Source organism: Myotis myotis, unplaced genomic scaffold (assembly GCF_014108235.1).
Source record: "Myotis myotis isolate mMyoMyo1 unplaced genomic scaffold, mMyoMyo1.p scaffold_m19_p_12, whole genome shotgun sequence".
Taxonomy (NCBI): Eukaryota; Metazoa; Chordata; class Mammalia; order Chiroptera; family Vespertilionidae; genus Myotis; species Myotis myotis.
The window spans coordinates 15,742,622-15,770,544 of NW_023416316.1; the positions used below are offsets into that span (position 1 = coordinate 15,742,622).

The window sequence follows — 27,923 nt, forward strand, 5'->3', positions numbered from 1 at the left end:
AAGAAAAAAACTGATTTCAGAGAGGAGAGAGTCAGACCGATACATCCATCAGCTGCCTCCCGCACATGCCCAGATGGGGGATAGAATCCGAAACCTAGGTATGTGCCCTGACAAGGAATCGAACCCACCACCTTTTTTCGTGTATGGGACACAACAATGCTCCTACCAACCGAACCACACCTGCCAGGGCAGGAGTTTGCATTTTTAACAAGTTCTCAGATGATTCTAATGTAGGTGTGGTCCAATAGTGTCGCATCTCCCCCTCCCCCTAGAATGACTGGAAAATGACTCCTTCAAAGAAGCCTCAGCCCCAGCGTCTGTTACAGCCCTTGCCATCCCGAGGGAACAGCAGATATTCTGATCTGAAAAAAATGTTTCCCCTGGCAGGACCGTTGTTTCATAAATAAATAGTAAGTGCTTAAGTGATTCTGCTTCAGTGACAAATACTATAAAAAATCATACTGGACTAAGTGGTATTATTATTTGACAAAATAATGAATGACTTAAACAATTACTTCCCTCGGAGACCCACTGGATTCGTACATTTGTTTTTGCAACTTTTCTGAAATTACTAAATTCAACACTATTTCCCTAGTTGCCAAAAACAGTTTTTCAAATCTAATCTTACTTGGTCCCTTTCAGGGCATTTGACATAGGTAGTATAGCAAATGGTTAATGGCTCTAGCTTTGCCAGGAAGAATGCAGTTCAAATCCCAGCTCTGCTGCTTAGCCAGCTATGTGAATCTGTATGAGTTTTTTAACTTATGCCTCAGTTTCTTCAACTGTAAAATGGGTATATGAAGTAATAATTGTACTCATAAGCATTGTATGAGTATGGCATAAGATGGCATAAGGAAAGCAAATCACTTAGCTCAGCATTGGGCACAAAAAGCATCTAGTTCAACTCTTTAAACATCCCACTGCTTAAAAATATGTTCCAGCTAGGCCGGTGTGGCTCAGTGGTTGAGCAATGGCCCATGAACCAGGAGGTTATGGTTCAATTCCTAGTCAGGGCATATGCCCGGGTTGTGGGCTTGATCTCCAGTGTAGGGCGTGCAGGAGGCAGCCGATCAATGATTCTCTCTCATCATTGATGTTTCTCTCTCTCCCTCTCTGAAATAAATTTAAATATATATAAAGAAATGTGTTTCAACCCAGGAAACCAAAGTCTTTCCACTTCAACTGAGTTCCTCCTCTATTGATGCTTTAATGTGTAGCAAATATATACTAAGTCTTCCAATCTATAGAAGTCATCAATGTTAGGCATATCCTGCCACAGACACATATAAACAGCTGGAGTTAATATCTGTATCTAAAACAACTGTCAGGAGATCTTCCATTCCACATGACCTAGAATCCTGTGATTGGACAAGCTTATTGTGTCACTATAAGAAGAGACATGATGTGACTCTATGAATTCAGTACGGGACTAAATAAGGGTAAAATCATGCAATTCCCTCCTCTAAGAATGCTGTGTTTTTTAAATTAAGTTAAGAAAAGGAGGGTTTCTCCTCAATTGCACCCTCTCCTCAAAAAAGAGCTGAAGCATCTCAGGTGGGGCTTAATGAGCCTTGTGGTCAATTCTACTAGCCAGGGACAGCTGTAGCCTAGTCCACATTTGCACAGTGGTTCTCAACCTTGGCTGCACATTAGAATCACCTGGGAATCTTTTTAAAATCCTGATTTCTGGGCCCCATACCTCCGGAAATTCGGTTTCTTTGTTACTAACGTTGTGGCCCCACCCCATAACAAAGAAACAGAATTTCCGGAGGATGAGGCCCAGAAATCAGAATTTTAAAAAGATTCCCAGGTGATTCTAATGTGCAGCCAAGGTTGAGAACCACTGGAAAAGGAAAGAATTCAAACGGGCTTCACACATAAAGGAGATGCTTCATTCAGTGACAACTAAAAAGACACAAAAAGGCAAAAAGGAGGCCAGATGACAGGAGTGAATAAAAGCTAGATGAAGCTCCTTAAATCTCAAACTTAATTTCAAGTCATAGAAAAGAAATTAAGCATTCCAAAGGCAAAAAGAATAGAACAAGAGAGTAAATATTGTACTCCATTAATCACAATAAGAAGCACTTTCATCTTGGCCAAAATGTATTTTAAATCAACTTTCGAATGTGGCTGCATTTTCAGGCTTAGCGGCATGAAACCCACATGACTATAATTAATGTAATAAATCATGCTGTGGAATTTTCTACACAATCTGACAGTACTCATTGACACCCTGCTTATTCAAGACTGTAGAGAGGTTTCTCCCCCACTTTATTATACAGCCAGAGACACTGAATCAAAAGTACCTTCTAGTATGTCTGAAATATCTGCTGCTGATATAATACATAAAATACATAGAGACCTGCTGCCATCAGACTTTGATATACAAAAACCTCACATACAATTTCCAAAAAGAAACTTGGTTTTTAATTCTCACTTTTCTGCTTAGGGCAGTTGCTTAAGATACATGGATTCATTACAGATGTGACATTTACATTTTCCAGTTTCAGTCATGAGGCCATAGAATTACACACATGGCTCACTTTTCAAGTTAATTCTATGATGATTCCATTACTATATAGCACAGGATGCTGTTAAACAGGCATTATTTCATCGGCCTATATGTGTTCTTTCATTGTTTTCCAACATCTAGACCCTTTCAGCAAAATTTTATTGAATAGTAAATCATTTTCAAAAGTAAAAATTAATTTTAAAGAAGTAAAAATTAGCCCTTGTACAGTTCAGGAATTCAGCAATAACCACATTTCACCTCAGTGAGTTTACATATCTTTAACTATGCTTTGCATAAATATCTTCTAATTTAGAAATGTCTGAAGTTTTAATAAACAGATGGTTGAAGGGTAACTAGTCACAAGAGGAATATATATATTCCCCCTGATAAATAATTGTATTCATTTTATCATAAAGTACATGTTTATTATAAAAATTTTCCCCAAATAAAGATATAAAGAAGAAAGCAAAACTGCCTAAAAATCCATCATCCATAGATAGCCTTTGACTACATTTTGCTGTATAAATGATTTAAAATTTTATTTTAAAATATGACTCTTTAATCACCACAAGTCTAGTCTATTCCATCTTAACTATACACTTCAGTTTTGGGATTTTTTTTTCTTCAAATTTGCTTTGTCTTATGTCCAAGAGGAAAATTATTGGTAACACAGTAATGCCTGGCTAAGTTACTATTTCTGACATATTCCTTTTGATCATCTAAAATTATAGATTTGAAGACTTGAATAAGAACTTGGCATTGGATTTACTATCTATTGGCGACACAGAAGTTCCTTTCTTAGCTACTGACAATTCCCTATGTCCACTCTTGCTCCCATTCAAACTGTTCTCCACACAGCAGCCTGAGTTTTCCCAAAGGAAGCAGAGGAAATGAGTTATCCTTTTCTTTCTACGAAGATTCCTATTTGCATAATTGTTTCAACATTCAACAGAAATATATTCAGCACATCAGCTTGGTAGACACTGTTTTAGGCACATCTGTACAAGTCTCCGCAACTGTTAAACACTTTGATTCTCTCCTTGGGGACACAATTAGTCAATAAAAGCAGGTGGAGACTGGGACTAGAAAAGGAAGAATAAAAACTGTAAGTTTTGGCAATGACGTTTTTGGAGAAATAAAGAAAGTTGAGGGACTTTTAAGCGCTAGGCGGGAGGACGCTGAAACGTGTAAGACAGCGTCACCATAGCAAGTGAGCCAATTGGTTAAGGCTTGAACTTGGAAACCAGACTGCCTGGGTCAGAGTCTCAGCTCTCCCACGCTCTCACTGTGTGACCTCCAGCAAGGTCAACCATTTGAGCTATAGTTCTATACCTGTAAAATGGAGCTAATTATAGTCCTAACTTCACAGAGTTGTGGGAACTCAGTTCCATAAGTAATTAAGTGAAATAATAAGCACTCTGCAAATATTGACTATTTTACTGCTGTTTGGCATGAAGCAATCAAAGAGCGCCAGCAGCATAGGACCTGGCCTGCTGAAGAGGAGTTTGGAAGTAAAATAATCATCAGCCTTTGTTAGCAGTTCATCAGTATGTCAGTCAGAACTGAGCATCTGAGAAGCACTTTTCATGAGTTTGCCAAAATTCTACGCTTCTATGACAGAACAAACTCAAGCACAGTACATGAATTTAAGAGATGAAATGCTCTACCACAACAGCAATAGCTATAACAAACTTTCAATAAGAAACCATTTCGTCCCTTAAATTAATTTCGATGTACACAACTGCACATCTTAATTAGCGAGGATCAAAATGTGAAGGCATCTTTTACTGAAAATGCATAGTATGGTAAAAAACACAAAGGAATTCTTAATCAACTTGAAACAAAAGATGTATGGCACATAAAGCAAAGAAAAGCAGATAACATAAAAATGGAAATGCACAAAACTCTAATAAATTACCTCCTTCTTTTCTCAGTTAGGCTATTAATATTCATTAAATTCCACCCACGAAGAAGTAGCCTAATGGAAAGAAGGATGTTGACTTCAGTGGGTAATAAACCATATTTTTTAAAAGTTCACACTAAAATAAAAACTAAGGTATCTTTCTATATAGATTAGCTTTGTATTACTCATTTATAAGTATAGGCAAAACAGGAAAATAAGGCTCTTTTCTTAACAATAAGATGGCTGCTTTCCATTATACAGAATAATAATTTAGCAGCAGTAATTATAACTGGACAAAGGTGCAGAAGAAACCAACACCAGGTTTCTGCCCTGTGTTCTTAAATGTGAACCAACAATTAGACGAGGCACCAGGGGAAACTGGCAACTTTAAAGAGAAGGATAAAGGTAAAGGAACAGGAAAACCGAGGAAAAGACAGTTCAAGGACAAAAGATATATATTTTTTTAATTCTCAAAGATTTGAGGGATTATTTAATGCCTATAATCCTTTTAAAGCAGCGGTTTTCAACCTTCCTAACGCCGCGACCCTTTAATACAGTTCCTCATGTTGTGCTGACCCCCAATTTCATTGTTACAAACTGAACATAATTAAAGCATAGTGATTAATCACAAAAACAGTATGTAATTATATGTGTTTTCCAATGGTCTTAGGTGACCCCTGTGAAAGGGTCGTTCGACCCCCCCACAGGGGTCGCGACCCACAGGTTGAGAACCGCTGTTTTAAAGGAACAAGTAGTAAAGGAAAACTTTTTTAAAAATCACATTATAGGCAAATAATTTTTAGCAATTTAAAGATTCAAAGTTTTTTTTTAAAAAAATTTTTTTTTATTGCTTTTTAGAGAGAGAGGAAGGGAGAGGGAGAAAGAGAAACATCGATGTGAGAGCAGAGCATTGATCGGTTGCCTCCTGCAGGCCCCAGACTGGGGATAAAGTTTCAAAGTTTTCTTTCCACATATCCATTCTTGGGAAATTATTAGATGGACTCCAGCAAAATGAGGAATAAACAGAGGAATACATAAAGTCTTGGGAACAGTGGATACAACCCAGAGGAAACCTTAGGGTGGGAGAGTTGCCAAACTGAAGCAGGAAGACTTAAGACCCCAAATGGTAATTTGGGGAGGACCACTATGATATTCTGTCAAGAAATGCCACCAAAAATTTTTGGAAAACATACACAAAAACACTAAAAACAGAACAGTAGCATGTTTCATTGGTTGTAAGGTGTACTTCTTCACATTTTAACATCTCTGAAATTTGCCTCAAAATCCTTGGGGATTATAGTTTAATTGGTCAGTTTGCTTTTTTTTTTTTCTTTGTGGAAGATAAAATAATAGTACGTCTTACAATCGATGACATTTCAGATGCAATGAAATACAGTAACAGTAATAATAATGCCGGGACATACTTATTGAGGACTCTGCACCAGAAACTGCTGTAAAGCCCTTTACATGGATTAAGTCATTTATCCCCAGAGGCTGTGAAATTCATCAGGATGGAAAGAAATTCCATCTTAGAACACTAAAAGCTACGAACAATATTTATACTGTCTAAATAATATACATGATGTTTTCAGCTTTTAACGTTCAGAGTCAACCTAAGGATAAAGTAAGAAAAGACAGTTATAGCCACAAAACAGAATGAAAATAATGATTGTGTGAAGACAAGATGGTAAGAAAAAGGGAGGGAAGAACAGTAGAAGGAAGGATAGGAACCCTGATATCTTCACCCTGGGGTTGAGAAAGCATATTTATTTCCCCTTTCGTTATTTTCAAATTTTCTGTTTCTATTAGTTGCTTGTATATTTTAATAGCATAAAAATCAAATATTGGAAGGGTAATAAAAATGAGTTAAATCTTCATAATTTGTAACAAGGACTGTAGTTATTTCTGAAATTGATAAATCAAGAAAAAAATCAAGAAACAGAATTTGTTTCAATTCTTCCACAATTTACTTAGAATTGTGGGAGAATTGAATAGAAAGGCTCAAAAGAGGTTTCCTCTGAAGAGTGGGATTATGAGATGATGAGACTGAGGTGAGACTATTATTGTTCAGCAATATTATTTTATTGATTGCCACATACATGTATTACCTTGATAAAAATAAAGAAAATTGAAAAAAGGCAGTAAATATTATTGTTGTCTAAAAAAAAGCTACCCTATAGTTGTAAGGCAGCACTGAAGAATCAGGCTGATGTGTGTATAACTCAAGTCCATAAACCAACTAAGGTACATCAATCACTAAATCAGGTTTGTAAATCTGATCACTGTTCTCACCTAAAATAAAGCTTGAAATCATCTCGTGGCCATAGAAGCATCATTTATCACTTTTGCCATGTTACATAAATACTTCTTCTGGGTCTAACACACTCTTGGGAACACATGCCATTTGTTACAGAAATGAGATGTGGACTGAAAGAGGTTATTGCTGGGCCCGAAATACAGCAGATCACCTGTATTCTGCCCATCTCTGCCGAGACCCAAGACGGTCAGGCAGCTCCGTCTGTGAAAAGAGAAACAGGGATGTGGGACATGGAGGCTAAGACCTCAGTGCTTTGACACCGACCTATCTGCCCTGAGTCATACATTATTTCATCTTTTCAGACCACGGGGAATGAAGACCAAGGCTAGAAAATCAAAGTCAATGCCTCTTCAATTCTGAACGGCTTCCTGACTTCCTAGCAGTCTCAGTCAAACCCAATTTCACTGAAGGAAAATTACATTCTGAGGTTCATAGCTATTTGTTAGTCTGCTGTATTTAGGTACATTTTTCATATTTGGAAATCTCAATTGTATTTAGGTGAATTTCTAAACGTATAAATAACAGAGCTTTTACTTCATTTGTGTAATAGAAAAATGCCTTTATTTTAAAGAAATAAACAGTTAATCAGGAAGACTTTCTTGTGAAATATTAAAACAAGTGACACTAAGAAAGGATGTGCAAGCAAGCATTGGAAGAAAAGCTGAAAAAACTGATAATTTCTCAGAAAAGTATGCAATTGTACAATAGAGAGCAATTAGCTTGATTTTCTATTTTGCCCTTAAGAAAACTAGCAAACACCTTATTTTTAATTCTTAAAGATAGGTCACTAGTTGTTTGCAAAAACAAGCAATATTATAATTTTAATATAACGAGTCTCCTGTTATTTTTAGCTGAGTAGAAAGTTGTTTCAAATAAATTATGATGTAGAATGGGTTGCCTGTAGCCTCTGCATATTTAATTTTCAGCTAAGAAAGACTTGCCTTTCATTTATCATACTGGCTTAATTATTTATTTAACCACTTTCAGTCATTTATCACCCTTGAAACAGCCTTAATAAATGTATTATCTAAAGGCAACCAATTTAGTCTTACAGTCGTTCACAGTTGAATAGCATCTTGGTTCCGTTTTTTTGATGTTGTTGTTTTAATCAGGGACGTTTTGAAAGGGTAAGTGTTAGGATCTCTCTATCCCATTAGAGTAGGCAGTATGAAAACAGGAACTATGTTTTTGCCCTTACATTGCTTTACTCCGATAGCCAACTTGAGCTTGGCAATTTCCAGTCTTCCAATCGATATTTGTTGAATGACTGAATGGTCATGGACATGCTTCAGCACTCTTAACACTGTTTTGTCCTACACACAGAGACCTGTGACTTCATTGTAGATATCTGTGTCCTGAAGACCTTTCAGTACTGCCTACAACAGTGATGTGCTTTTTGACAGGGAATACAAGGTGGCAACAGAGATCCCACGAGGCCAAATACTCAGAGGTCACCCAGGTCTGTACTCTCTAATTTCTGAATCAACCTGTCTCCTCCTCTTCAGTGCCTCTATTGTTGCCTCAATTGAGCACTTACTGCCATCGCCCATTTGTTTATTTGTTTGTTTGTTTGTTTAATTTTTTGTTCATCCTCATTCGAGGATATTTTTCCAATGATTTTTAGGGAGAGTGGGAGAGGGAAAGACAGAGAGAAACATTGATGTGAGAGAAACACATGGATTGGTTGCCTCCTGCACAAGCCCTGACCAGGGCCCAGGCCGGGGAGGAGCCTGCAACCAAGGTATGTGCCCTTGACGGGAATCAAACCTGGAACCCTTTGGTCCACAGGCCGATGCTCTATCCACTGAGCCAAACCAGCTAGGGCATCTCCCATCTAGATTACAGTAATACTCTATTAAATAGCTCTTGTGTCCCAGTCTCTACTTTCCCACTGCTCTCAGTGTGATGATCTAAGATAACGAACTGTGTCCCTTAGCTCCCTCTGGGGCATTTGTGACATCACACGCACAGCCTTTGTGAAAGGCTGTGCGTGTGATGTCACAAATGCCCCCAGCCTGACTTTCCAGCCACTCTCCTAACTCCTTTGAAATCTACTCAAAGCCTCGCTTCCCTAAGTAGTCTGCACATGTTCATGCCAATGTCTTTGCTCAAGTTTTCCATCTATCTGAAATACCATTCCCTGTGTCCCGTAACACTGAGTCAACAGCTCCTCAGAGAGAGAAATCTAGCTATACAGAATTAAAATGGCTATAAACAAGTGCCTCTTAATAATAACCCTAAATGTAAATGGATTAAATGCTCCAATCAAAAGGTGTAGGGGAGCTGAATGGATACAAAAACATGACCCAACTATATGCTGTCTACAAGAGATCGACCTCAGAACAAAAGACACACACAGGATGAAGGTGAAGGGGTGGAAAAAAATTTTCCAAGCAAATGGAAAAGAAAAAAAAAAGCTGGAGTAGCAATACTCATATCAGACAAAATAGACTTTAAAAGCATCATGCTAAGCAAAATAAGCAAGTTGGAGAAAGATAAATATCATATGATCTCACTAATTTGTGGAATATAATGAACAACATAAACTGATGAAGAAAAATAGAGCCAGAGGGGGGAAAATATTCTAGAATATAATAGAAGTAATCCTGTTATTTGCAGATTTTTGATATTTCCTACAACATTTGTGCTATCATACTATGTCAGTACAGTTTTGATAATATTGTTATACTTAAAATCCTTTTATTCTTGAAATATTCATGTTTATTGCAGGTAATATTATTATATGTAAGATCACTTTTCTTGAATAATTGGTATCTATTGCATATAACATTATCATACTTAAAATCGTTTTTCTTGAGATATAAATATTTATTGCATGTAACATTATTATATTTAAAATCATTTTTCTTGAAATATTAAGGTTCATTGCATGTAACATTATATTTAAAATCGTTTTTCTTGAAATAAAAACACAAAAAAGAAATAAAAGTAATCACATTTTAAAATACACAGAAAAGCATACAGAACAATATTAAAGCATGCTTACTATAGATCTGAAAGCTTTTTAAAAATTAATTTAATCCCATGTAAACCCTGTAACATAGATACATTGTTTTCTTCATTTTACACATGAGGAAGCTAAGCTACAGGAGGTTAAGTAGCTTGCCAAAGTTACTCACAAAACGAGTAGCAGAGCTGAGATTTGAATCCAATTGTGTGTCCGGATTTCCATAATCAAGCCCTGTGCTTACATTGCCGCTTGTATAACACGAACTCATATTCCTGTCATTCAGATTTAACACATTACTATTTTGTCATATTTATTTTACATGTTTTTAAAAGAAAATGTTATAGCCCAGCCAGTGTGGCTCAGTGGTTGAGCATCAACCTATGAACTAAGAGGTCCCTGGTTTGATTCCCGGTCAGAGCACATGCCCAGGATGCTGGCTCTATCCCCAGTATGGGGTGTGCAGGAGGTGGACAATCAATGTCTCTCTCTCATCAATATTGCTATCTTTCTACATCCTCTCCCTTCCTCTCTTTCTAAAAAAAAATAAATAAATCAAAAAAAAAACATTTTTAAAAGAAAATGTTACAGATACAGTTCAAGTTTCCTGTGCACCCATTCTTATACCACCTCCTCCCAAGGGTAACCACTATCACGTATCTGGGGTATTGCTTTTCAATCTATGTTTCATAATTAATTATGTGTTGTGTGTGTGTGTGTGTTAACACACAGCAATATCTAATAATTTTTTTAAAAAGATAGGATGTTTTAAATATTATCCTGCAGCTTTGTTTTCAAGATTTATCTACATTAATAAATGCAGATCTGGCTAATGCATATATTCCATTGAAAACAATATCACAATATCTACTAGTAGAGATTGAGTAGATATCACAAAGTTGCAAGGTACACAGTAGTACATTTTTCTTTTTGAGTACATCTCTAGAAATTGAATTCCTAGGTTCTATGATATGCACATCTTTAACTTCATTAGAAATTGTTAATTGCTCTCCAAAGTGATTGTAACAATTTATATGCCCACCAGCATGTCCTTATTTTCCCATACTTTCAACACTTAGGATAGTTAAAATTAATAGGTTTTGTCTTTCTGTCAGTTCTTCACTGTTTTTAATTTGCATCCCCCTGATTACAATTGAGGTTGAGCATTTTTCATATATTTACTAACTATATAGGTTTCCTCTTATTAGAAGTGCTTCTTCATTTCCCTACTGGATTATTTGACCTTTTTCTTGCTTATTTGTGGCAGTTCTTTATATATTCTGTATTGGAATATTTTTGATTATGCACACTGAAATAATCTCACAGACTGTTGCTTGTCTTTTAGTTTGTTTATGATATCCCTATTTCAGCTGAGATTTTTATTTTAAGACTGTTAGCATTTTCAATTTTTTCCTTTATGGTTTGTGCTTTTTGTATCATGTTTTAAAAAACTCATCCTGACACCAAAGCCATTTTGCAAGATTTCCATCAAACAGTTTTAGGTTTTACATATCCACATTTAGATCTTCTGATGAGATCTATTTCATGTCTGACGTGAGGTAAGGGTCTAATTTGATCTTGTTCCACATGGGTGACCAACTGTCCAAAACCATTCACTGACTGGTCCATCCCTTTCCCTGATTTGTGATGACATCTCTTTCACACAAAGTTCCCATATATGCGTAGGTGTGTTTCTGGGTTATCAGTCTGTTCCATTCCTATTAGTCTAGCTTTGTGTCAGACCATTCCACTTAAATGACTACAGTTTTATATAAGGTGTGTATAAGTTATCTATTATATGTTATATAAGTTATAATGGGTTTTCAATTTTGGTAGAACTACCTTTGTAAAAACCTAAATACTTGGAAAATACATGACAATACAATAAATTCTTTTTCTTTTTTAAAAAAATTTTTAGTCAATTCTTTTTCAATAGAATGACTGCATTTAGCCACATATTCCCTTTCCATATCTTTCCCCCAGAGTAGAAAACAGGCTGAAAACTGCTAATTTTAAAGCTATTTTCTAAGAACTGCATTGCAGGAAGGAAGGAAGAAAGTGTTCAGAAGTCAGGGGCTGGAGATGATCACCCAGCTCCTTACATGCATCATGGTTACCAGCTTTCTACTATACCTGGTAAAACCTAACATAACTCCCACCACCACTCTGAGAATTTCCCTTCTATCTATTGAGGAGGAAGGGATTTGCGATACTTCGGGGCTCAAGTAAGAGGGTCACAACCGACCGGTGATCTTCAAGTAGAGAAATAAGGAGACCTTGTGATACTCAACAGAGGGGTGGGAGGAAGCCTGGGAAGGCTAGGAAAGGCGTGCAGATCTGAAAAGGTTCACAGTGTTCAGCAACATATTAGGGATCCACAACTTCATCAAGGTGTTCACTTACTGTCTCTTCCCATGGACATGCAGTCCCATATCTCAATGGGGAGAAGGACTGATTTCTTCACTGCCATGCAGGAGCGTGAGGGAATGAAACAAGGTTATTGCTTTTAGATCCCAGAAACTCCTAGGATCCGGTACATAACTTCCCCCAGGATATGTTCTCGTCGTCAATTATTTATCGTCACAATGGCCACATATGTACTCTGTGGAAGACACTGGATTGAAGAGGAGAGTACTGTGTAGTTACATTAAGGCTTCCGGTTCCATTAAAGCCTCGTTGGTATTAACATAGACATGAATAAATCAGGTAAGCATCTAGTCCATTCACTCCCTTCTAAGAGGCCTAATGAAATAAAGCTCACTGCCCTTCACCAGACCTTACCAAACTTCCCACATTTACCACCTCTCCCGCTGGCAATGCAAGGAAATAATGCGAGGAGAAAATGAAGTGGTTGGTAAAGAAAAAGGAGGAAAAGAAATGAAATATATGAGGCAATACAAAATATCGATGTCCAGATTCCTAATTTCCTCCTTATTTGGGCTCCCTCCCGGTGATTTTGCTGTCCAATCCCTCTTGGCAATATAATATCATTCCATAAGGGATGGAATGAAAAAATGGTAAAGAAATAAAATTGATCAGTTCAGGAAATAGTATCATGAGAATTGACACGAAAAAAAGGTATACCTAAGGGAAAACTAATAATTCAAAATTGACCTTTAATAAATATTCAAGATGGGATTTCTCCTATTTCCCATTATGCCCTTAGAGCCCTGTTCTGAACACAAAGGCACTAAGTACCTCCTCCTCCCATTCTAGGTTCAGAGAATATGTTACAAGGAATGGTCCTCTCAAAGGACACATTTCAGTAGAAACTCCCACTGGGAAAGGAGGGATGGTTTATGTGAGAAGAAGTTCTCTCCTCCATCCCATGGGTCGCCTGCACAATGTGTACAGCAAGATAACACCCGATAAGGGGCATCATGGTACCAGTGATTACTTTCCAAGGGGATGGCATATGTTTTAGATGAAACTACAAACCTGGTGGCAAAAGGAAAATTATTTTCTTTTTCATGCAACTCTTAGGAGAGGTTAATATCGTTCCTAGGTTTCCAGGTGGTATTCCTCCAGATGCTTTGTTTAAGACAATGGGAGCCCCGTCTAGCTAGCTTTAGGCAGAAAAATAATTTAATGAAGGCCATACAAAGCATTTCCTGGACCACCACTAAATCAGGCTTGGAGGTGTCTACAAATCATGCCCTGACCACACCACAGATGTGCCTTGGTGGAGACGACCTAGCCACCAACACTCCAGCATGGGCCTCACACACTGGAACTGTTGCTGGAATGCTGCTCTCACTGCCTCTACAAACTGACTGTATTTGCCAAAACAGCCTCTTCCAGGTCCTTCTGCTTAGTCTGATGTGCCTAAGGCCACAGGACAGCCCTCACTGAAATATGAGCTTGGAAAGCAAGTTCCTGCCCCCCCCCCAAATTGGGAAGTGCAGATGCATAAAGGTGGGAATTCTCACACACAGGACGTGTTCAAATTTACGGGGTACCCACATGAAATAACAATGTGCCCCGGAGTGTGGACCCTGCATTCCCCGGAGCACTGCTTCTCAACTCATGATGCAATAGAGATTTAAATTTATGACGGATGTCCCGATTAAAAACCTCCAAAATGAACAGAATCTAAGCTAATGGGAGATAGCCAATAATTCTTCTAATGATGTACGTCTTCTTTACTCATTACAATTTGCTAATATTTGGGTTGAGCAGCATGACAGAACTGATGTGAAAAATTAATGTTTATCCACAACCTGGTTAAAATATTGTAACTTTGTGAGTTTAGTTCCGGACAAAAATAAGAATGGTTTTCCAATAGGGGAAATGAATTTAAATGGCATCTGAGAAACTAAACAAAGTGGGACAATTTATCTTTGTTTCTGACTGACTCAAATTATTTATTTAAAAAATATTATTCAAAGATACACAGTATTTCTACAGTGACTTAATAAAGACTCAAGCCTATACAACATCCACTTTAAAAGCAACTGATTCTGCTCTCCGAAAAGATCCCTCTTGCTGTTTGCAGTAACATTCCCACCCTCAGGAAATCACTAATCTGCTTTCTGTCTCTATAGATTTACCTTTTCTGAACACTGCATTTAGATGGAATCATATGATATGTGGCTTTTTTAAGTCTGGCTTCTTTCACCCAATACTATGTTTTCAGGATTCCACCACATTGTAGCATGTATCCACACTTCATTCCTTTATATTGCTGAATAGTAGTCCATGGTATAGATATATGCTTTTGTTCATCCATTCACCAGCTGACAGATATTTGGATTGTTTCCAGTTTTTTACTATTATGAACACTGCTGCTGAGAAAATAAACATGCAAGTCTTTGTGAAGACACACACACACACACACACACACACACACACACACACACAATAAAAGTACCTGATTCTGCTTTCAGCTAGTTCTTTTAGAACCTCTCCTCCTTGCTTAGTCCCAAGTAATGCTTTACATATTAACCTTGTAAGGTCCATCTGTACATATTTATTCACATATATTTGGATGCACTGGATTCTAATTTTTTTAAAAAAACCTATGTTTAGAATGAAGACTACTTACAAATAAATATATAAAAACAAATAAATAAAACATTTATAGTACAACCATTTACTATAAATATACAAAAACAATTAAGTAAAACTTTTATAGCACCAAGAACAATTTGGGCTCTGTGGAACAAGATAAATTATAAGTTAACTTTCTATCTCTTTTCCAATAGAAAAATGCCAGATATTTATCTGTCCCATTGATGTTTCCAATCCAAACAGTATTTCTCTAAAGCTAGTAACATCTTAGCAATATAATATCCTTCCACAGAACAATGGATCAAAATATCAGGATCATTCCTTAGGAAATTCCCATCACGTTCTTCATACCATTTTTTCTTGAAGGTTCAATTCCAAGCTAAACTGATCTTTCCTGTGAGAGTAGAGCCAAACCATAGTTTATGATTTTACATGTTATGTGCTATCCTTGGCCCTGTTTGCCTTTTATAGCTCTCATAAGATTACATTTTCTTAGTTGTTGTTTTTTTTCTCACAATTTCATTGTTTGGGGACACTGACCCACTTTGTAAAAGACAATTCTACTCGCCAATATAAATAGAGAACTCAGAAAATTCTGTCAGGCTGTCTCCTATTTTACAAAGGAGGAGGAGGAGGAGGAGGAGGAGGAGGAGGAGGAGGAGGAGGCGGAGGAGGAGGAGGAGGAGGAGGAGGAAATAAAGTGGTGGTGGTGAGAAATAAATAAATCAGACTCACAACTATCTAAGTGAAAAAGTACTACTTATATCCTATATCTATCAAGAGTCAGATTTCCTACTACTAAGACTTTCTCAACCTATTAAGATAACATTGTGTCTAATGTTATGAAGATCAGCAAAAAACCATATTGTTATTACATGAATGAAGTAAAACAAACAAACAAAAAGAAGGGAGGGACGGAGGAAGAGACAACTCATGGAATTGGGAGAAAATATTTACAAATCATCTATCTGATGAGGGACTTATAATCAGAATGTATAAGCAGCTCTTACAACTCACCAATAAAAAGACAATCTAATTAGAAAATGGGCAAAGAATCTGAATTTCTCAAAAGAAGATATACAAATGGCCAATAACCACATGAAAAAAAGTTTAACAGCACTAGTCATTAGGGCAGTGCAAAGCAACACAGCAATGAGAAACTACTTAACACACCAAATAGAACAACTATAATATTTTTAAAATAGAACATAACCAGTATTGGGGAACATGTGGAGAAATAGGAACCTTTTAGATTGCTGGTGAGACTGTAAAATGGTGTAGTCGCTTTGGGAAACAGTTTGGCAGCTCCTCAGAAACACAGAGTCACCATATAACCCAGCAATTCCACTTCTAGGTAGCTGCCCAAGTGAGATGAAAATACATGTCCACACAAAATCTTGTACACAAATGTTATTAACAGCATTATTCACAATAGCCAAAAAATGTAAACAATCTAAATGTCCATCAACTGATAAAGATAAAAAATATGGTATCCATACAATAAAATACTATTTGGCAATAAAAAGAAAATAAATGCTGACGTATGCTACAACATAGATTAATCTTTTAAAAAATTATGCTAAGTGCATATAAGCATAACCAATGGACACAGACACCAGGGGGGTGAGGGCATGAGCCGGGGGGGGAAGGGGCAGGCAATGGGGGGATAAGGACACATATGTAATACCTTAATCAATAAAGAAAAAAAGGGGGAAAATATGCTAAGTGCAAGAAGGCCATCTCAAGAGATTACATAATATGACTCCATTTATATGAAATGTGCAAAATAGGCAAATCCATAGAGACAGAAAAGCTGGTGGTTGACAGTAGCTTGGAGGAAAGAAACATTGTCTGCTAGTGGGTACAGGATTAGTTAGTGGTGATGGGTGCACAAGTCTGTGAATATACCAAAAACCACTGAATTATATACTTTAAAAGAGTGAATTTTATAGTATGTAAATTATAGTTCAATTATAGTTAAAGAAAGCTATTATTTTAAAATGAAAGAAAAATACATGGAAAAGCATAATTTTGAATCAAGATACAAATATTTTCAATGGTATATTTTATTATACCATGATTGTGTTAAAAAAAATCAAACATCAAAGGTTCCCTTTGGGGATCTTAAGGTTGACACTAACATTGGGAAAGCTTTTTGTAAAGCAACTTAATTCTAGGAAGTTATAGGATAAAGGCACAGGTACCTCAGGCTGCTAGGAAGCTTTTCACAAAATACATGACTTTCTTGAGAGGGACTAAAATAAAACCAAAATGTGGCACAAATTTCTGCTCTCTATCCTTTGCATGTCTGTCCATCCTTCTCCGTGTTTCTAATTCTGGTCTATTAGATTTGAATCATGAACCTCAAAGCATGACATCCAAACCCCCTTTATATAATAATAACCCAGATTAAGTAAGTACTGAATGTTAAAATTACAGAAATGAGATGTTCGAATTACAGATAATTATTTCCCTCTCCTCTCAATCCATTCCTGTTAGACCCCATGTACTGCAGAAATGCAAGCTATCTGATTTTTTAAAATTTTGAGAAGAGAGCAAATACTTGAGAAATGCTTGTTGTTGTTGTTTTGTTTGTTTCTTTAAAAACAACAACTTGTTTTAAACTGCCACATCAACTAAAATAAATAGAAATGCCCAGTTGGTTCAGACAAATAAATGATAATGGTAAAGCATTAGGTCTATTGTCATTATATGCCTAACCCAACATCATTTTGGCTTCAAACAGCAACCAAATACCTTGGTACTAATAGGACAGCATACATTAAAAAAATATATATAACTACATAAAAATTCAACTTAAGATCAGATACAAACCTTAAGTCTAGCCACGTGTTTTCAACAGCACAATCCTATGGCTCTCCTCTCAGTCCTGAGGTACATCCACTGGGTGGATGGCCTTAATTCAGACTTTCCTTTATAGCATCACCTATGTATAACACATTTCACTATTTCTATCTTTCTGAGAATATTAAAGGCCCGAATTCTACCTAACGGGGCCTCTGCTTTAGAAGTGCTGACGGCGCAGAATTCTCTGATGTACGTGGATGAGGGACGCACTGTCACCTCACATGCCATACCTGGTATGCACTGTGCCATGGCCTCGGTGGTTATGGTTGGAGCGACTTGGGGCTGCTGCTGACTGGAGCTCACTTCTGGCTCTGTGTTCACGGAAGGAGAAAGGGCTACCTCGCAGGAAGAGACCTGGCTGGGCAGATGGGGCAGGAACTCTTCGGAAGCCACTTGCTCATCCTGTCCAGGCAGCTGCAGGGCAGACAACGGGATGCTGATCTGTTTGTTAGGATGGGATGTGCTCACAGGCATCTGCATGGTCACTTGCTGGTTGGTGCCATGGGTACCGGAGGGTCCTCTGTTTGGTGAAGCCAGAGATGCCCTGCTGGTCTTCTGGACGACTGGTCTGGACATCACAGAGGGGGATGCAGACACACAATGTGGCTCTAGCTCTGTGCTGATGGCAGAAGATACATGGGGAATTAGCTTAGCAGACCCTACACAAGAGGGGCCAGCATGAGTCTGAGGCTTGGGTTTTGCCATCTGTGTCAACGACAGGGCTGGTCCATCGACTCCTCCAGTCAGCTCTGCATTTGCCACAATGTAATAATCTTCAGGAATCTCTTGTTTGATCTTCTTGATGATGACATCATTGCTGCATTCATCAACCATCTGAGCCTGGGAGCTTGAATGGAGAGAGGACGGGAGTATTCCAGGCCTTTTTCGAGCAATGCTTTGAGGCCGTTGGGTTTGGGGTTCAAAGTCACTATCCTCATCTGTAACAGACGACTCACACACCATGTCAAACAGGGTGTTTTCATCTTCATATTCTTCGACAGCGTCATCCAGTTCAGAGGGCTCACTGCAGTAAGAGAAGTCACAAGAGTCTCTGGTCCGATTACAGTCTAGCTTCGCTTTCACTGGTCTCCCAGGGTACCTTTCAACGGGGCTGGTTTGTGTCTCAGAGGGCACTCCAATTATGCTGGGACTATCCGAGTTAAAACTTCTGTTATCCTGGAAACAGACCCTCTCTTGGGAGCCAGCTCTGCAAGTAGCTGTCAGTGGCCAGTGATAAGCATGGCCAGCACTGCAGCCCCACATTGCTGTCAGGTTCCCGTGAGAACCTTCCGAAAGCAAGTGTTTCAGGTTAGGAATGAGGCTGCAAATAGTCCCATGGCTGTGGGCCCAGCTGACCAATTTGGACAGATTCTCAGAAGAGGTATGAAGGCAATCCTCCATGTTACAGGATCAGCAGTGTCTTTCCTAAAGGGAAATAATCAAAACAAGAAGCCATTATTACCCAAGATATTCCCATATGTCAATTACTTCAATTTCCTTGAACTATGGTCATCGTGTAGCACAAAAAAGAAATGCACTTCAAAACGGTGTCTAGTTGACCCTGGCTGATGTGGCTCAGTTGGTTGGAGCATCGTCCTGTACACCAAAAGGTGTTGGGTCCAATTCCCAGTCAGGGCACATGCACAGGTTTCAGGTTCAATCCCCAGTTGGGGCGCATACAGGAGGCAACGCATAGATCTTTCTTTTCTCTCCTCCTCCTCCTCCCTCCTCCTCTCCTCTCCCTCTCCTCCTCTCCTTCCCTCCTTCCTTTTTTCCTTTTCTTCTTTCTTTCTTCTTTCTTTCCTTCCCTCCCTCCTCCTTCTCTCCCCCCCTCCCTTTCTCTCTCTAAAATCAATTTTAAAAGAAAAAAACTGTTATCTAGTTAATATCACTGCATAGGGACAATAAAATGGTGATGATCCACAACCCCTAGAGTACCTATCTAGGTGCTGGAGAAGGAAGGAAGGAAGAAAGGAAGGAAGGAAGGAAGGAAGGGAGGGAGGGAGGGAGGGAGGGAGGGAGGGAGGGAGGGAGGGAGGGAGGGAGGGAGGGAGGGAGGCTTTCCTTGTTTTTAAATTAGTAATCCCCAAATCACCCATGCTGATAGCTTCTTGGCAATCATCTCTGTATTATATTTGAACATTAAGCACTACTGTTTCATGAAGACGTGTGTGTGTGTGTGTGTGTGTGTGTGTGTGTCATCAATTTCTGATTTCTAAACCTCTCATGCTAAAAGTGATTGCCTCTTATAATGACCTGCCTGACACCAGCCTGGTTCCCATGGGCTGGCGATCTATTTTTACACTTGCATGTACATTAAGCCTGTAACACTGAGGATGGATTACTTTGAACACGGTGAAAGCAGGCTAGGCATTAGAAACAAGGGAACTATAAAGGCTTAAGCCCAAAGATCCTTAATCCTCTGTCAGGGTGCCAAACTTTTTGAAAGTTCAAAGTATGACAACTTAAAGAAGCATGTTCCAGGGGTTTCATGAGGAACATTCACTCACTTGAGGACCTGAGTGGTGAGCTAAATTCTCTAACAGATTATTGAGCAAACACGCTCTGCTCACACAAATAAAGTACAAAAGTCCTCATTACCCAGATGCTCATTAACTACGACCCTATAATCATGAAATTGTGAAGGGAAATAAAAGCTGTCATATTAAAAAATATTCACCAATGAGCTGACCAGTCTCCACTCAAACTCTCGCTCCCCCCCCGCCCCCCCCAAATACTAGTGTTTATTCCTGGGAACCTGTTTATGTCACTCTCTCATTCTGATTTTTGGACGCTGCAAACACCTGAGCACATAAAAGCAGGATGAACGTAAATTGAAACTAAAAGTGCTTCCAAAAATGCAGGATTTAAAGAAACTGCTTAAAAATGCTAGAGAACTACGCTAATCATGTGTAAAAGCCATTTTAACAAATTAATGTCTGACAGACTTAGACTAGTAAGCAAATGTGGAGGATTCTCAAAGATGAATGAGGCTTCAATAAATACTTGCGGCCCGGCCAATGTGGCTCAGTGGTTGAGTGCCAACCTATGAACCAGGAGGTCACGGTTCAATTCCAGGTCAGAGCATATGCCTGGGTTGTGGGCTTGATCCCCAGTGTGGGGTGTGCAGGAGGCAGCCAATCAATGATTCTTATCATTGATGTTTTTTTCTCCGCCCCCCTCCCCCCGCTTCCTCTCTGAAATCAAAAAAATATGTATTTTAAAAATAATAAATATTTGTGGACTGACTGAATTAGTAGAATCAGGATATACAGAGTAATGAGGAAAAACAATGTTGAGTAAAGCAAGAAAGTTGGGAAGTTCAGAGTGTACAGAGAACAGCAAACACTTTCATTTGCTTGAAAATAGAGGTTAAGGAAAGTAGCCAGATACGAGTTATGAAAAACAGGTTGGAAGAGCATGGAAGGTTACAAAGGTCAAGCTAAAGAACTGAACTGGGAAGGAGAAATCAGGGGAAGGAAACAGATGATGTTTGTTACAGTCCCATCCACAACCACCATTCATGAGGTTGTATATTATCAAGCAGGAAATTACATATTAGCCGGGCAAAAATGAGGCAGCACATCCTTTGATGTTTCTTTGGTCAACTGCTGTCCTGCCTAACTGTCCTCTGCATATTGAAAGCCAGTGTGCAGGGGGAAAAAGCCAGTGTGCTGTGTCTGGAAATGTGTAAAGTGCAGAGCTTGCCATGCACATAAAGAAATTAATCATTTCCATAAACGTGACTCTCTACACTGGTGGAATATGTGTCCAAATTTAAATATGCTAAACTGGGACTCACCAGCTATGAGCTACAAGGCCCTTCACCAATATTCATTTATGTATTTATGTATTCATTCATTCATTCATTCATTCAACACCAATAACTGAACGTCAGTCCTCACTGAATGTCATTAATAGGTTCTGCAAGTTTAAGCAAAATGATGTATAATGAAACAAATTTTACTTTAGGCTAATTGATAGAAATAAGAGTTAAGTTCCTACAGCATCTCATTGTCATAATGAAACAGTATTCAGTACAACCTGCTCTATTCTGTTCCAAGCACTGCACTCAGTGCTAGAGATGCAGCATTAAATAAGACAGATGTGATCCCCATTCCCACCGAGTTTAAAGTCCAGCTGGAAATGCCTACAATTAAACAAGCAACTGTAAAATCATGTGGCATGACTGACGAAGTAATTGGGGCTTCAGGTTCTTGATCTATAAAATAAAGGGGTTGGATGGTGGTCTCTGAGGATTATCTAAGATCTAACATTCACTCAAGTCTAATAGTATAGAAAAAATTTAAAACTTTACAGGTTGCTAGACATTTTCCTCCACTTTATAGTAAAGAAGGCCACAGATAAGAAAGGGACCAAGAAATAAATGTAGTATACTATGGAAATGTGGGAAGGAGGATTTTCGTGCACAAAAATTGGGTACACAGAGGAAAATAAAACATCTTTATTAAGACAATAGAGACACATATAAGGATTCACATCTACCACCTTTAACTAGTTAATAGGCAAAATAGCAACACAAACATTGGGAAAGAAATCTACATTCCAATGACTTGATATATCAGCTGAAATCTCTTACAAATATTATGATAATCATCCATTGTGAGAATAAGCAAGTCATCTTTTCTGTCAAAGAACAGGTTAGACAGCCGCCATTTGGGGCTGCGTGACCTGGCAGCCGCCATGATGGCCGCATGGCTTGCAGCTCCCCTGGGGGCCAACATCTTGAAACAGCAAAGGCCAGCCCCTCCCTTTGAATTAGCCAATCGGGAAAGACTGTGTGCCTGAGCTCCAATCAAGAGCAAAGGACGGGTCACATGCGTCAGGGATTATAAAACCCAGCAGCCCACCTACTAGGTGTACGTGCGCTTCCGACCATGTGTGCGCGCCCTTCTACGCAGAAGTAAAGATGTTTGCCTTGCTCCCTGGCTCCCGAGTATGTTTTATATTCTACCAAAACCCCTGACTTGGGTGGCTCACCTTATTTCTAACAATCCATAATAAGGTACTTTCATGATAGACATTTCATACACTTATTCATTAAAAAAGATTAAGTATCTTCTATGTACAATAAATTGTACTGGGTGCTGTAGCATAGTAACTATAAGTCAGAAATGGGTACTGATTTTGAGACGTTCACAGTTTAGTGGTAAAATTAACAAAGGAGTGAAGCATTTTACAGAATTCTTTGTGCAAACATAAGAAAATTAGTATCACATGCAAAACATCATATAACCAAGGTGTTCACAAGATATGACCCACTCAGTGCCTATTTACATTTAATAATTAATTGTTTACTCAGACTTGTATGTGTAGATGGCTCTTTCTTTTTAAAATTTTTACTGATTTATTGGGGTGACATTAGTTAATAAAGTTATATAGGTTTCAGGTGGACAATTCCATAATTCATTATCTGAACATCGTATTGTGTGGTCACCACCCAAAGTCAAGTGTCCTTCAGTTACCATTTATCTCCCCTTTTCCCTCTTCTATGTTCTCCCACCCCTTTTCCCTCTGGTAATCACCATACTATTGTTTGTCTATGAGTTGTTGTTGTTTTGCTTAGTCCCTTCACTTTTTTTACACAACCTTCTAACACCTCTCCCCTCTAACAGCTGTCAGTCTGTTTCTATTTTGTTTGCTAGCTTATTTTGTTCATTAGATTCTGTATATAAGTGAAATCACATGGTATTTGTCTCTCTCTGACTGGCTTATTTCACTTAGCATGATACTTTCCAGGTCCATTTATGCTTTTTTTACAGCCGAGTAGAATTCTATTGTGTAAATGTACCACCGCTTTTTTATCCACTCATCTGCTGATAGAAGAAAAGACCCAGATCCCTCCAAGGCCTGGAAAGCCTATTCTGAACTGACCCCATTCCAACTTTCCCTTCTGTATCTAAACTAAAAGCTATTAATAAATATTACATAGCAGTCTTTTAGTTGTATTCATATATAGTTATTTTGTATTTTACTGCTAAAACTTCCTTTTTAATCAGTATATTTGTCTTAAAGCAGAGCAGATGCGCTGTCTAATACCCATTAGGTAGGTAATATACTACAATTGATAATCCTTTCATCAAGTAAGTCTTTGAAGAAATGAGTGTGTGTGTCCACAAAAAGCACAAAAATATAAATAGAAGTCTTATTCCTAATAGCCCCAAACTGGAAGCAACCCAAAATCAGAAGAATGGATTAAACATTTGCTGTATAGTCATACCATGGCCAGCAATAAAAAAGAATATACTACTGATACATACGACAATGAATAAACTCCAGAAATATTATGCTCAGTGAAAGAAGCCAGGCACATCAGAATATTTTTTGTATATTCCATGTATATGAATTTCAAGTCCAGGCAAAACAATCTATAGTGATACTAGTCAGAATAGTGGTTATTCATAGAGGGCTAAGGAGCACAAGGGTGATGAAACTGATTTACATTTTACTTGGTGTTCATATGGTGTATACATATGTAAGAATTTATCAATCTATATACTTTAAAGATGTGTGCATTTTACTGCATGTAAATTATATATTAAAAAAAACAACAACACTCAAGGTATAGAGGCAGTAAAGTGGAGTCTGGTTTCCAAATATAGGTGGTCCAACCCCAGAAATCACCCTTTTACTACACTATACAGTCTCAAGAATGAAAACCCAAGGGAGATGAACAGGAACTTGAACTAACAATGTCTGGCTGAATCCACTGCCTGACATACTAGTCTGATTTACTTGAGTATTTTGCTCCTTGGATGTCATGCAGTGTCATCATGTCTAACAGGTACTATCATTTCCTTAGTGTCATTAATCGATCCTCTCTGGGTATTCAGAAAGCCCAGCAGTTTCAATATCCTCTCTTTCTTGTCTTGGTTTTCCCAGAATAGATGCTGTAATAATGGTTCATCTCATGTTGAGAGAGTGGACTTCAAATTAATTTGCCAAAATTTATTCACTAGGAGACAATTTGTAAATAGATCAATTCACTGATTATACCAAATTTATACTTTTTCATGTATTGAAGATTTCAATAAAATTTTAGTATTTGCTTCATAGCAGCATTTCAAGAACTATTTAATTTGTAAAAAGCAAAGATTTGTAGTTTAAATTTTCTTATGAATATATTCGTCATGAATATATTCAATAAATGTGAATATATTCTTTATGATGATTATATTCATGAATATATCCTCCTTATGAATATATTCATGAATATATTCTTCTCTGCCCTACAGGGAAAACATTTTAATGCAGTTTTAAATTAATGAATATCAATATATTCATGAACATTTTCATAAGTTTATATTCATATTCATGAGCCAAGTTCTTCACATTGGGTCATTTTTGAACCTGGTTTAAAATTTAATGAATATCAATATATTCATTAAGACTATATTCATATTTTCAACAGCAGATATTCATATTCATGCCCTGTACTATTGATCATATTTTGAACTCAATTTACATGCAGGAAATTCTGAGCTCAATTTAAAATGTAATGACTATCAATAGATTCATTAAGAATATATTCATAAGAATACAATCACATTCATTCTGTATATTCAAGAATATATGCACAAGGCAACTAACCCGTCCAACAACTTGAATCTTTGACAGAATGGCCATTCCTTAAAATAGTGTTAAGAAGGATGTATTTGCTTTCACAGGGAATTGGCATACTTTCTTCTGGGTGGGCTTCTATCTACAAGCACACATGAGCCCAGGGTTTACCCAGTGAGACTCATTTGGGCATGCACCAGTGCTGTCCCAGTATTTCAGATCTCACAGGCCCCGTTAACATCTCTCTGTTCTTATTTTACTCTTAACACAAAGATGGGGAACATATACAGAACTAACAGGGGTTTTTTTGCCTGAATTTAAGGATTTCTAGCAATCCCATCAGCTGATTATTACTCTACCTTTAGGTATCATTTTAGTTCTACATTTTAGATTTGTTTTTCATCTAACTTTTGTTTTCATTTAATTATCTGATTTGACTGTTCTGTTCTTACTTAACTGCTAGAGGCAGGGGGATTCCCTCAGCGCATCCTGCGCCCTCTCGCAGTCCGGGACCCCTTGCTCCTCACCACCCGCCTGCTTGCTGCTCCTTAGCACTGCCTCGGAGGCAGGAGAGGCTCCTGCCAACGTTGCTGCACTCACCCAGCTTCTGGCTGAGCGGCGCTCCCCCTGAGGGAGCACACTGACCACCAGGGGGCAGCTCCTGCGTTGAGCGTCTGCCCCCTGGTGGTCAGTGCGCATCATAGTGACCAGTCGTTCCACTGTTTGGTCGATTTGCATATTACTCTTGCATATTACTCATACAGGATTTTAATGTTAGAAGGAAACACCCTTAATGCAATAAATACTTATAAAAATCATAAAATCTTAAAACTGGAACAAAAGATTGCCATTAAAAAGAAGGATACCTACTAATCGTGAACATTCAAAACGGTTCTAGTAAACGTGTTGTCCTATGCAATAAGGAAAGATGACATACAAAAATATTAGAAAGGAGTCACAAAACCAGCATTATTTCCCGATGACAGGCCTATCTACCTAGAAAAAGAGTAATATTTTAAAAATGTAATAAACATAACATGAAAATTACAAATAGCTTAGAAACTTAATTTAAACAAAAACCAAAAGTAGAGTATTTTCAGAAATTTGAATTGTTTAAGGCATTTTTCTCTTTAAGAGTGATTTTAAAATTTAATATGTAGCCCTGCCAATGTGGCTCAGTGGTTGAGCATCGACCTATGAACCAGGAGGTCACAGTTCCATTCCAGGTCAGGGCACATGCTCAGGTTGCGAGCTTGATCACCAGTGGGGAGAGTACAGGAGGCAGCCCCTCGATGATTCTCATCATTGAAGTTTCTATCTCTCTCTCCCTCTCCTTTCTTCTCTGAAATCATAAAAATGTATTTTTTAAAAAATAATAAAAATTTAATATGTAAGTATTACAATAATGCAATCACAGAAAACATTCTGATGGATTTTTCCTACTTTTTTATTAGTATCAAACACAGATAAAAGTTTCAGGGGTGGGGGACATCTGGCCCAAGATACGGCCCATGAAATCATTTGGTCTGGCCCTGCCAAGGCATTAGGGGCGAGTTATTAGATGTTTGACCAAAAGTAACAGCTTAATTTTCAAGTTGATAATTTTGAATGGCTCACAAATGATGTTATAAATATCTAAATGGCCTTTGACAGGAAAAAGGTTCCCCACCCCTGAACTAGTAAAATGATCACCTATATAACTTCCACAGTTAATTATTGTTAATAAAATAAAACATTATAACATAAATTTTAAAGATTTTTGTTTTTTCCTAATACCTTATTGTTGTAAAATATTCAGATAATACAGTAAAAGCTACAACATGGATGGACCTTGAAAATATTATTCTAAGAGAAATAATCAAGTGGTAAAGGACCACACATTCCACTTATGTAAAATGGGTAGAACAAGCAAATCTATAGAGACAGAATGTATATTAGTGGTTGCTAATAACTGGGAGTGACGTTAGGGGAAAATTAGAAGTAAATGCTAATAAATACCAGGTTTCTTTTTAGGGTGATGAAAATGTTCTCAAATTGATTATGGTGGTCAGGTTGCAAAGCTCTGTAAATATGCTGAAACCACTAAATTGTATAGTTTTAGTGTATTTTTGGTATGTGAAATACACTTCAAGTTGACATTAAAAACAGGTGACTTTAAAGGAGTTCTAAGGTAATTTTGAATAAGGAAATCAAGATGCAGAAAAATGTACATACTATCCCATATTTTTGTAAAACAATGACAAAACTGCACACATAAATATATATATGCATGTAATTAATGAGCAGGGAATAAATACGGAAGGACACATTCTTGATTATCAACATGGGTTACCAAGGTAGGGGGTGCTAATATGGGGAGAGGGTGACTAGAGGGGGAGGAAGTGGTAGCAATGTAAGACGGGGACTGTTTAGACAAACTGCACTTAAAAAGAAACCCAAGATGTGTCATGTCTGCAACTTATTTCCAGATGGTTCAGTAAGAAAGTGTGTAGGTGTAGACATGTATAATTTCATATATGCATATACGTATATATATACACATAAAGATAGATTGATAAATATAATCAAATGTTAATAGTTCAATTATATAATACACAGTTATTTCTCTATTTTGAAACAGTGTTATGAACAGACAGCCAAGTTTTCTTACAATGATTTTTAAGGGCTATTTTGAGGGCCAGTATTAAGAAAAGAGGCCTTACAGTTTTGCACAGTTCTTTTTCTATAAATAATATATTTTTATTGATTTTAGAGAGGAAGGAAG

The 27,923-nt window shown here is 37.7% G+C and overlaps 1 protein-coding gene across 2 annotated transcripts in view; it reads right to left on the reverse strand.

Moving 5' to 3' along the window:
* KIAA1958 (KIAA1958 ortholog) overlaps window positions 1-27,923 on the reverse strand; it is a 97,994-nt gene that overhangs the window by 39,205 nt on the left and 30,866 nt on the right. For both annotated transcript variants that reach the window (XM_036329997.1, XM_036329998.1), the window contains exon 2: window positions 17,809-19,003. In XM_036329997.1, coding sequence (XP_036185890.1) covers window positions 17,809-18,979 — 1,171 coding nt within the window. In that variant the 5' untranslated portion in view covers window positions 18,980-19,003. The remainder of the gene's footprint in view (window positions 1-17,808; window positions 19,004-27,923) is intronic.